Source organism: Pezoporus wallicus, unplaced genomic scaffold (assembly GCF_028554395.1).
Source record: "Pezoporus wallicus isolate ANWC-B61680 ecotype Strahan unplaced genomic scaffold, APGP_CSIRO_Pwel_v1 contig_6732, whole genome shotgun sequence".
In the NCBI taxonomy this organism is placed as follows: Eukaryota; Metazoa; Chordata; class Aves; order Psittaciformes; family Psittacidae; genus Pezoporus; species Pezoporus wallicus.
This window is the reverse complement of record NW_026638638.1, coordinates 1,988,131-2,000,706: the sequence shown is the minus strand read 5'-3', so window position 1 is coordinate 2,000,706 and position 12,576 is coordinate 1,988,131. Positions and strand designations below refer to the sequence as shown.

At 37.3% G+C, this 12,576-nt stretch overlaps 1 protein-coding gene across 6 annotated transcripts in view; it reads right to left on the bottom strand.

The window, feature by feature from the left end:
* PDE1A (phosphodiesterase 1A) overlaps positions 1 to 12,576 on the bottom strand; it is a 157,127-nt gene that overhangs the window by 53,814 nt on the left and 90,737 nt on the right. For all 6 annotated transcript variants that reach the window (XM_057411770.1, XM_057411775.1, XM_057411773.1 and 3 more), the window contains one exon: positions 10,137 to 10,250. In XM_057411770.1, the coding sequence (XP_057267753.1) occupies positions 10,137 to 10,250 (114 nt within the window). The remainder of the gene's footprint in view (positions 1 to 10,136; positions 10,251 to 12,576) is intronic.

Below are 12,576 nucleotides of genomic sequence, written 5' to 3'. Positions count from 1 at the left end.
ACAACACAGGTTGACTCTTTGAGCACACATATTATAACGTCACTCTGATGCAATCACTGTGCATAACATCATCATTTATTTGAATAATAATACAATACACCACTATTTATAAGTTCTGAGAAAAATAAATCAGTCTGAAGTGTACGTTCAAAACGTTTCTATTCCTGAGTGTTTATATTACTGGTATTTTATATTTACATAGAACTGACAACTTCCAAAAGCTTCAGTAAAATCAGTGAACCAATAGGAAGTTATTGGTGTTTGTGTTTTGCCTAAGGAAAGTTTTATTGCCCAGATAAATGGAAAATATATAAAGTCTACATTCTGTAACTCTACTGTTACGTAGTCTTCTTGCTCTAACTTGCCATTTTATGAATCATAGGTGAGTAGACAAATTAGTATTATATGTGATTATTCAGGACATGAACCTGTTGGAATGAGTCTAGAGGAGGGCCATGAAGATGCTCATAGGGCTGGTACACCTCTGCTATGAAGACAGGCTGAGAGAGTTGGGCTAGTTCAGAAGAAGAAAAAGCTCAGGTGAGACCTCATAACAGCCTTGTAGTACCTAAAGGAGACCTACAAGAAATCTGGAGAGGGGCCTTTTATTAGGGCATGTAGTGACAGGACAAGGGAAAATGGCTTTAAACTGAAGAGGGTAGATTTATATTAGATATTATGAAGAAATTCTTCAGTACAAGGGTGGTGAGGCACTGGAACAGGTTGCCTAGGGAAGCTGCGGCTGCCCCATCTCTGGAAGCATTCAAGGCCAGGTTGGATGGGGCTTTGAGCACCCTAGTCTAGTGCAACATGTCCCTGCCCTTGGCAAGGGTGCTGAAAACTGAATGATCAACCCAAACCATTCTATGATTCTATAATTCTGTGCCTTTAAATAAAATGAATAAATAAGTAAGAGGGGGAAATGTGAAATAGTATCAGAAGACAGGGGCAAAACAAACATGGTTAAACCACCAACACTGAACTTCCTACCAATTACAGGGATTTTTGCAAGATTTTGCAATATAATTTCTAATTGTAAATTGTGAAATGTAATGTAATGTAAATTGCAATATTTTTGCAATATGTAAGCTTTTACATAGGTTGAAAAATGCCGTTGGATGAATTAATGAGCAAAATAACAAGTGACCATAGCTGTCAAATACAGGGCTAGAACCTCTGGCTTAGAAAATACTTGGAGTGACTCCAAGATCCATAGCCTAATTCTCCAAATCAACCACACTGAAGGTGAGAGATGGCGGGCATTTAATTTGTTGTTCCACAAAAAACATTTTTTCGTAAGTCGTTCCACAAACTCAGCCTCCAAGAGTATTTTTACTCCAAAGTAAAAACCTACTGAGATCAACCCCACTGACCTGGGAATCCTGAACTCCAAGCTGAACTAAACAGATTTTAATATACCAATGCACACACTTTAATTTTTTCTTCCCTAAAGCTAAGCAACACCTAAAAATGCTAATAAACAAAACAAAAAAGCTCTAACACAATCTGCCACAGAAAGTATTTGTTTTCAACACAAAGTCAGAATTTCAGGGTTATATACACTTATTTCACTCATATATCATTAGCTTATAAAGTAGATGCACTATAAGGAAGAGATATGAATGGGAAGGAGAGGGGGAGGCTTGGGTTATTTAATTCTATTCATTCCATGAGTGGAACTCCCATTGACAGTTGTGGAAATAATTAAGATACGGCCCATGGCATTTCAGCTTAGCAATCAATTACTATTGCAGTCATAGTAACTAATAACCTGATCTTCTTGTCACACTCTGGTTTACTACAAAGAATAATTTTTCAAAATTCAACCACTGATAATTTCTCGCTCTGTTTTTATTTAATCAGAATTTTAAATATAGCAATGGACTAGAGAGATGCATGTTTATTTTCCCGTAGGAATATCTCAGATGTACTATGGAGAAAAGAGAACATTAAAAAAAAGTAAATTAGGTAATGGCTATGGGGAAAAAAGAAAATCAAACAGTGCGGGTCAGTGCTACTTGATAGAGATGGTGAATTGAGAAGGAGGTATTAGATCTTTACTGTTTAGTGAATTAATCAAGCTAATGATAAACCCCTTAAGAGTGAATTGATCAAACTCCTCCTCTAGGTCTAGAATGCAGAATGCAAAGAGTTTATAGTCCAAATAGCCACTTCCCATTTTTATCAATTATTTGCATTCTGGTGTCTCACTATCTTTCTGAATGAGCATGAATCAATATATTCAATCAATATTTACATCCTCTACAGTCCATTACAATTTCCACTAACATCCCCTAGAAGATTCTCTTCATTCCCACTGAGGATAAACAAATTGCAAAAATGATTGAGGTACATTTTTATTACATAAAGGTCTTTCTAAAGGAAATTACAAATTTACCAACATGTTGTACTCTTAAAATTTAGTGCATTCTCAGAAGAATTGTCCTCATATTAAGAACTACAAATTAATTACACTAAATGGCAAAACTCTGGATGAAATAGTTATTACAACAGCAGATAAGTAATGGAGTAAAGACCACTGTTACTGGAAATGTTTACTTGTTGATATGTATTCCCTGTTCAGTACAGACATACATAGTAAAGGCCATCAACAATTAAGACTCAGGTTAGGATATTCATGATGAAAAAATACCATTTTTCAGGAGTACAGCTTGAGCTAATGAATTTTCCTTTTTTTTAACTCACTTGCCTTATTGTGGAAGCTCTCTAGGGCAGGGACTCTCAGGGCATGAATCATAAATCAATTTATAGCAATAACTTTGAGAAAGAAAATTCCAATAACTTTGGAAAAGGGATGCAGGCCATTTACTAAATATCCTAACTGAACTGAAGAGTTTTAGTGAGAATTTAACAGATTTTCAGTGTGCATTAAGTGTGTTATTTTATATATATACACATTAAGTGTTTATTTTATATAACTTTGATGCTTTTTGGAAGCTTTCCTCTCAGAAAAAAAAAAGACCTTTTGGCTTAGTACAGAAGATTTTAAAGGCTTATTTTAAGCTTTTATAAGGGTGGGATATACTGAATTAATCTCAACACAGCAAGCTTTTTCTCAGTAGCAGCTTTTACAGAAGTATCATTTGTAGATTCCCCTAATGGATGAACTGATTGATTTACTTCAAATGGTACATTTGTTGCTGACAAAGAGACTTCAGACAAAGTACATTTAACCATGGGCTGGTTAGGGACAGCAGTCACAAAATTTGGATTTAATGACCTCCTTTTTAGCTATATATATCAGACTGCAGGGTTTTTTCAGTAAAAGCTTTTTCTCAAGAAGGACTGTGTTTACCATTATATTATAGAAATACATTCACTATCTCCAGAGCTCTTGTGCAAACTTATAATGCCTCTTACCCTTAATGAGACGTCCTTTCTCTTTATGAGTGTACCCATAACCTATGTTTTTTATTTTGCCTTGTTGAATCAAAGAAAGATGCTCAAAGCAGTTGCCAGCTATATGCAATGGATCCGCTTCATACATTACTGAAACACTGTCTCTTCAAACTCAAAACCTCTCAAGAGGTTAGGGTTAGGGCCTTTTAAAGGGGCATTATACAGACTAAACCAAATGAAAACCATATATGGGACTGAAAGTGCACAGATAAATATCCTCCTGAAATCAAGTATTTTTTTCTAAAATATTGAAGAATTTAAAAAATAAGACCATAATTAGATAAAATATTCTGATTTTATCCAACAAAAATGTTCTCCGCAAAAGCTTACATTTTTGGGACTTGGTTTGGTTTTTTTTCTGGCTTTGGAATACTTTTTTTTTCTTTTTTTTTTTTTAATCTGGTAATTTCCATCTAGGTTTTATTTGACTTATTTTTGTCTCAGTTAGAATGAATTAAGAGCTGTGTTTACAAGGAACAGAACAGCTGTCATGACTAAATTATCAGGCTGTATTTATTTCCTGTTTGACTCTTCCTTCCACTACCTTGAGCCAAGTGGCAGGTACTAATGGAGAAAATTCTGCAAGATTTGCCAGAATTATTTATAACACCTACTGAGTACGTTTTAACTTCTTCCACAGAGGAGATCCAATGAGGGGCTGGAACTGTGGGAGCTTCACTGCTTATTTTCAGCTGACAGTGAACCTCTGCTTTAGATACGAAAATGCTAAATCTCTTTCAAGGAGGTGCTTATTGCACCTTATTCAGCACTGAGAGATGCAGCTGTCCTAAAAAATGATGGTTAAACCAGCTTATTAATTGACATGGGGCCACAGATAATTAAACTCACAGGAAAGCATCACTTACATATATCTAATTTCTCTGTGCTTTCCAATTACCATCAGCTCAGAACCTTTTATATGGGATATAGACAGTCATTGCCTCAAACCAGTTTTTCATAATTTTAGAAGGTTATCCCTACTGCCTATTGCTGTTTCTAAGTAGTCTACCCTCAGGGCACCAATAGTAAAAGTAATGTTCTCTGGCTTTTCCCAGCTGCATATAGTTTTAGAAAGTGCATATATGGCAATAAGCATGTGTACATTGTTTTAAAAATGCTATTCTATGCTCAGATAAAAGGCAGAGAGACAGTATGCAGCAGACAAAAGGAAAGAGGACCTGAGAAAAATACTTCATACTCTGCTAAAGGGCTTGAATTCTCCAGCCATTTACAGCTGATTGTTGCACTACGAATAGAAATTCAAGGTGCCATCACCTTACCATTTGCATGTACATCTATATGCACACACAACTTTATATAATGACACAGGCTTTCCAATCAACCCATAACAACATACAGGGGAAAAAGATTGGTATCCCCTAATGTAAGAAATTCAATCATAATCAGCTAGGTTGGAAAAGACCTTTAAGATCATCAAGTCCAGCCACCACCCCAGGACTGCCAAGTCTACCACTAAACCTTGTCACTAAGGGCCTTGTCTCATGGTTTTTGAACACTTCAGGGATGGTGACTCTACAACTTCCCTGCGCAGCCGGTTCCAATGCCTGATCACCCTCTCTGTGAAACAATTTTTCTTCATATCCAATTTAAACCTCCCATGGTGCAGCTTGAGGCCATTTCCTCTTGTCCTTGTTATTTGAGAGAAGAGGCCAGCCACCACCAGACCTCCTCACTCAGCCTCCTTTCAGGCAGTTGTAGAGAGTGATAAAGTCCACCCTGAGCCTCCTTTTCTCCAGGCAAAATAACCTGAGTTCCCTCAATCACTCCTTCTCAGACTTGTGCTCCAGACGCTTCACCAGCTTCATGGCCCTTCTCTGGACGTGCTTGAAGAAGTCAAATTGGAACTGGTCACTGAAGAAAGCTCAGGCTTATAAAGAGAACAGCAGTTTTGCTAGACTAATGCCTGAGATTTAATTTTTAAGTAGCATAAATGGTTCCCAGAGATGTGGAACAGGCCAGGCTCTTCCTTGATCCTTGTCTACATTATTGAACATGTTCTGTTAGATACTTCATACTTAGATCTCTTTATTGACCTTAGCTTTGATTTTTCATTTTGCTTTTTTTCATCTTTGTGCCTCTTCAGAGTTGCAGAAGGTCCTTCTGCAGTAGGTGTGGAACCATTGGTGGGACCATGTTATTTAGCTGTTTAATAGGATATACATCATAACAGGAAGACGAGTTAGGAGGATGCTCGCAACCAACTCCGTTAGTCACTATTCCTAATCTGATTGTAGAGATTTTTAAGAGGGCTTTCTCTCAGATGATCAGTCTACCAGAAGTCAGTCTACCAGAAAGGTGGGGAAGAGAACACCACAGACAGGATTCAGTTTTAGGTGGCTGATACAAGCTGAGGTCTTCTTCTGCTTGGATATGTAATCAATGGGTCAGCAAATTCATCAGGACAAAATTCAGGGCTGAAGCCTCATGGGCTTAAAATAGAAAGCATTGGTATTTTCATTTGAGTTGCAGAAACTGCATACTGAAGCTTTGGTCCTAAGCCTGCAATACTTCATACCTTGTAGAACCAGGCATCATTAAATTTTCAATGTTATAAGCCAAATCTCAGGAGCTATTATATCCTGTAAAGCATGCAACTTCCTTCTGGGACTTAGTTAATAAAAGTAATCTGTACTCAGATGTTTTTCTCACTGCTCTGCTGAGTGTATTAATTGTTATTGTCCTGTGCTATAGCAATTACTTTAAACCATACAGCACTTCATATGTAAGAAAGTTACTGAAGTAATTTTAACTTTATTATATATATATATGTGTATATATAAGTGTATGTTCAGGCTCAGCAGGAATGGGCCATTCTGCTTCTGATCTAAACTATTATTCTAATCTACTAATGAGTTCAGTTAACTCAGTTCCAGACTCCCAACAGTGGTAGCGCTGTGCAGGACAAAGAACCCATATTATCTGGTAGGAATGAGAATAAATATAACCACACGAGCTAATTCCAGCCTCCACTGCCATTTGATTCAATGATAGGCTACCTTTATTCCTTATGGATTAGCTTCCCGGAACCTGAAGAGTTGAAAAGACCGTCTTTGTGTGCTTATTTTTAAATGTTCTAGTGAAGATTTAGACTACAGAATACTGGTCATGCTATTTAAAACCTGATTATCTTTGCAGTTTGCCATGCAAAAGAGTTTACTATGAAAGTACTAGTGGTGACTACAATGTCTCTCTGCCACACAGTAAATATTTTAATTATTTTTTCTTTTAGTGGGGAAGTGTCAAAATTTAAAACAGCACTACACATAATATTGTCCAACTAAGAAGTAGAAGCTGAGCTTATCATTTCACACAGACCACTAGGTTCAAAACTGCATCACTTGAAGTCTGAATTTCATGGAGACTATATGAGTCCAAGGAAGAGAAATTAAAAACAAAATCAAACACTATAAACCAAAATGAAGAATACGGGGAATAAAATGCAAGCCACTAAAAACAGAAGAAGTTGAAAAGTATTTCATTAAAGTAACTCGATGTTTAACTATTAGTTGTAGCATGAGTAGTATGGGCAAGAAAATTTGTTTTATATGTCTACATACATATACTTCAGAAATACAGCTATAGGTATGGAGAGATGATACACATAAAATGTATGCTTAATGCACAATTATATAAGGAATGCTACCAAAATCTGGTAGGTTTACAAACTGAGGTTGCGGTGGAGAACAGAAGTATTCAATAAATCAGAGAAAACAAGATACGTGTCTCAGGTATTTCATTTCTGTCTTAGTACAGTGAAAAATCAGATTATTCTGCAAAATACTGGATGCAATAAATAAGTAAGATTAAACACTGTTGCATAAAGCAAAAGCTTCATGCATATACTGAAGAAGAATTTGGGAAAATCAATAATCACCATTTTGCCTCTAGGGTTAAAAAAGTAGCCTAAGGACTATGAAAACCTTCAAAACCGCTATAAAACAATATATGTTTATTTTCATTTAGGCAGTTTAACAATCCTGCAGTCAAGTCCTATGAGGGCAATTAGCTTACTTAAAGATTTGCTTACAGCAAAAATAATGCACCTGTTACTGCCAAAGCCTATGTATTTTCAGGTGTACCAGTTTTCTCTTTGATTGAAATGTCTGTTACTCGCCTTGATGCTCCCACACAGAGGCAGGAAACTGGATTCCTCATTGTAAGAATACTATTCATTTCCAGAGGCTGCCTCAGTTTAGAAACTAAATAAACCTCACAATATATTTGCTGTCCTGGTGCTACTGCTCAGAAAGAGCTATGAATACTATACCCATTTAATCACAGTGTTTGGGAAGTGTATGGAAGGAATAATTGATGGTTTATGTCCTTGTCCCCTATGCAGCTTTGACACAGCTTCCGTAGTTATTAATGCAAAATGCATGCTTAAGTTCTGACCACACAGCATCCTGTTACAGCAGAGAGAGCGCTGTGATCTTCCAATGCTTCCCAAGCACCTGAGATGTGCTAAGATTTACATCTAAAACTATTGCTGAAAAATGAAATTTTATGGCCTCTGTTGCAGTAACATGAGCCCAAAGATAATTTTGTTCATCATTTCTTGTATCTATCAACATAAGAACCTGTTTCAATTTAACCAGAAATATGACTGTAAACTAATGTGAATCCCCAAACTGACCCTTGATTCAATGTCAAGGAAGCTGGATTAACGTAAGTCAGCCAGCAAAACTGATATAAATATATCCACAGTGGCATACTAACTACCGGTATTCTAAAATATTTAACTTAGAATCATAGAATCATAGAATGGTTAGGGTTGGAAAGGACCTTAAGATCATCTAGTTCCAACCCCCCTGCCATGGGCAGGGACACCTCACACTAAACCGTATCACCCAAGGCTTCATCCAACCTGCTCTTGAACGCTGCCAGGGATGGAGCATTCACAGCTTCCCTGGGCAACCCATACCAGTGCCTCACCACCCTTACAATAAAAAACTTCCTCCTTAGATCCAATCTAAACTTTCCCTGTTTAAGTTTTAACCCGTTACCCCTTGTCCCACCACTAGTCCCTAATGAAGAGTCCCTCCCCAGCATCCCTATAGGCCCTCTTCAGATACTGCAAGGCTGCTATGAGGTCTTCACGCAGCCTTCTCTTCCCCAGGATGAACAGCCCCAACTTCCTCAGCCTGTCTTCATACGGGAGGTGCTCCAGTCCCCTGATCATCTTCATGGCCCTTCTCTGGACTTGCTCCAACAATTCCATGTCCTTTTTATGCTGAGGACACCAGAACTGTACACAATACTCCAGGTGAGGTCTCATGAGAGCAGAGTAAAGGGGCAGATCACCTCCTTCGACCTGCTGGTCACACTCCTTTTGATGCAGCCCAGGATACGGTTGGCTTTCTGGGCTGCAAGCGCACACTGAAGCCGGCTCATGTTCATTTTCTCATCGACCAGCACCCCCAAGTCCTTCTCCGCAGGGCTGCTCTGAATATCTTCTCTGCCCAGCCTGTAGCTGTGCCTTAAATTCATTCAGTTTTCTAATGAAGCCCATGTCCCCTGGAAGTCATGTAAGACGGTTCACCCAAGACTGCTCAGTTAAGCTTAATTTAACTGAATCTGTAAACAACTTCAAAATACAGGAGCCCTTTTGAAGTCACTGAGGTTCCCAGTGCTTTTCAAGTTGCGTATTTAACTTGGGATCACTAGAAACACTTTTGAAACCATCCCCAAGAACTATATTGCAGCTGGGATACTGCTCAGGAAAGTCTTCGCTGTTACCACAGTTTTGTCAGTGCTTCATAGAATTGGACAAGCATGCACCCTAACAGCAGGACACCAGTATAAGCGATCCTGCCAACCTAGTCTGTAATATAATCTCTGAAAAATGGACCACTGCTCCAAATCCCCAGCAGGGAAGGTTTATTGTGTGAATCACAAACATCAAAGAAAATAAATAGGAAAAAGCTAGAGCAGCACTTTAACCTCTCTATCAAATATGTAGATTGAGAGGAAGGTACATGAAGTAATCAGTGTGATGGCAGACTTCTTAAATATAGCATGGAACCAAGATATACACTGCATGCTCCAGCAGTATTGAAGAACCTTTGGCAGATATCTTTACAAGACCATTCTGCTTAGAAAATCTTAAGGAGGCCAGTAAGCTAGCTAGTTAACTTTAATATAGTACATGTCTTACAACTCTTTCAAGAAACCAAATACTCTGAACTTTTGATTTAATTGGAGTCAACCCACATTAAAGATGATTGCCAGCAATACTGCCAGTAACAATAATCATAAACAAAGCATCAAACGTTATAAAATAAATCACAGCTTTTCATGAATTTATGTATTTATAGGCCAGATTAGAATATTCTGACTCATCTCCATGAGCATTTCATTCCAAAACAGCCCACTTTTTTCAGTGATACATTACTCAGCACGATTATTGGTATGTGGCCTGTGGGGGAAAGAAAATCCATCCTTCAGAAAACTTTTATTATTTTATACTGTGAACATTAATAATAAGCAAGGCAAACTCTTCAGATGATGCTTACATCTGATCTTTGGAATCTTCTTTGCTTTAACCTTGTCACTAAAAGACAATTTGTTTACATACAATTCTTCTGATGTGCAGAGATTTTCAGCTCACAGCAGCTACAATTGCATGCAAAGACCAGATTTCTAAAATGTGATTCTCAATCTACTTTTCTTTTTCTTTATTTCCCCCTGAGACTTACCTGGTTTCATCAATATAAACTGCCTCCAGCACAGACGCTGCATATTCAATATTCTTTTTTAAATCCACCACATTAATGTCACCCTTCTCCAGCTGCTTTACCAAGCATCTTAATCTGTGAAAACAAAAGAAAATAAAAATATCAGTGGGTTCTTATATGAAATTTTAGTGACTGCAGTTTCCATTTGAAGTATTGGAACCAACACAATAGCCAATGTAGAAGCAAAAGACGATCACTGCATCTCTTGTCTTCCGTTTGAAATGGGTTTAGAACACACATAATAGCCAGTTGTACATTTTTACAGCTTGCTAAATTTGTAAGATCTGTTAAGAAAAGGCATATACTTTCCAGTAAGACAGAGAGGACTCAGTAACTGCCATCAGAGTGACCTCATATTAATTCGTGACATTACTACTATGCCTGAGTCTCTATTTTGTTTAAATAATAAATAAAACTTTGCAAGTAGTTTTTCTGTGCTTAGGTTGATTATATTTTTTTAATACCCACTGTAGGCTGGTTTTGCTTCATTTAAATGTCTCATTTTCATTTAGGCTTCCAGTATGTTTTAGCTGCAGAATTTGTATTTCTTATTAGTGTGAGCTAATGTGGTGCACCATTGTTTCCATGTTTACAGAAAATTCATCATTATACCAGATGAAAGTGGTGCCTATGGCATTAGAAAAATTCATAATATTTTCCCAAGTGTACTCTTACTTTTACATTACAAACACGGATAGGCCCAAAGGGGATTTTGTAATGCATCAACTCATGCCTCTGTAGCAATACATTTATACAGATAAACTCCTTGAATACCAGATTTTTCCTAAAGTCTCTGATGAACACTTCTGACATTGCTCAACTTAACCATACAGAGTAGTTACACCACTGAGGTGAAATGAAAATCTAATCAGTAACTGCGTAGAGCTGTGACTTAATAGATGCTTGAAGCACAGGTATTTTCCTTCTTTCTGTGCTATATCTCTGAGTTGAAATAATCTATGGGTTTGTATCATGTAAGATAAAGATTTCTGTAAGAAAAGACACATCATTATTTCAACATAATTTTCATCAAATAATCATTTTTACATAGATGAAATGTGAAAAAATCATGGGAAACAGTGAGTTGAAATTCAGCATGAAATTGAAAGAGCATGTATAAGATACAATATGCTATATAACATGTTATACACACTATATATTATTTTTATTGGTCATATACAATATTTGACTTGACCTAATTAAAATGTATGAATTTTAAAAATGCAGTGATATTCAAAACAAATCTTTTATAAAATTGGGATTATAGTTCTGTCATGAAATCACTTTCATGACTTTTCTTTATATTTATTTGGCCTAGGGATGATTATGTCCAAACTTGCAAGGATAATTTTAGCAAATGGAGCTTTAAGACCAGCCTTCTCAGTTCTCTGAAGTCTTAATTCAACTCAAATTAGCATAGAACATAACACAAATAAAGCTCTTAGCAACCATATTTACTCAGTATTTTATACAGTGCATCACGTATCAATGGAATGGAAAATTAAGTGTTAAAAAAATTTCTCAGAGGAGTGAAGTGGGTGGACGAAATACTGTGGACACACATCTCCTACATAGAAATAACCTTATGCATGGCGAGCCAGGTCCAGTACATAACTCCTTCCAATTCAGAGGTACCTATAAACCGAAGAAGCCAATTCATAGACACGCACCTTGCAGTACTCAAAACACACACTGTAACTCTCCTGAGATGTCTGCTCCTCATTGATGCACACAAACATGCATACAGCCCCTCTCGAACAGCAATACCAAAATGAGGTGAGTCTGCCAGCATCATCACTGCTACTTGCAAATAGCCTTCTACCACTTGCACTGTTATCTCCATGTTTAACTGAGCATGCCTCTGAATGGCAGTTTCCAAAGTGGAAGCATAGATGAATTAAAAATGCACAGTGTGGAGCAATATTAGCTCAAAATAGTTTCAAGTTATGCGATTTCCAGTGGTTCTACTTTTTCTCAAGGCACAGACCAGATGACAGATAAGTGGGATCATTTTTATGCTTGTGGTAGGAAAGGAGCCCCTGGGGGAGACTTTAAGCCACTATAACCTTCCAATATCTCACTGCATAGGTGGCAGACAACCTATATAAGTTGCCCCTTGTAGTTCATATTCTAGGAGGATTGTAGAACACAATAACAGACTGGGCAATTTGGAAAAGCTTCTCAGGCAAAGTTAAAGTGATTCTGAAGAGATTTACAGAATCACAAAAGGAAATAAAATCTATACAATTCAATGATGCCCAGTGACCCTGTCATCTCAAGTATCCACACTTTGCAGACATGTCCTCAAGGGTGTCTGTAGCTCACCCAGAGCAGATCCATCATAGAACCACAGGATAATTTTGGTTGGAAGAGACCTTCACCTGATTCAAGCTCTTGTTCA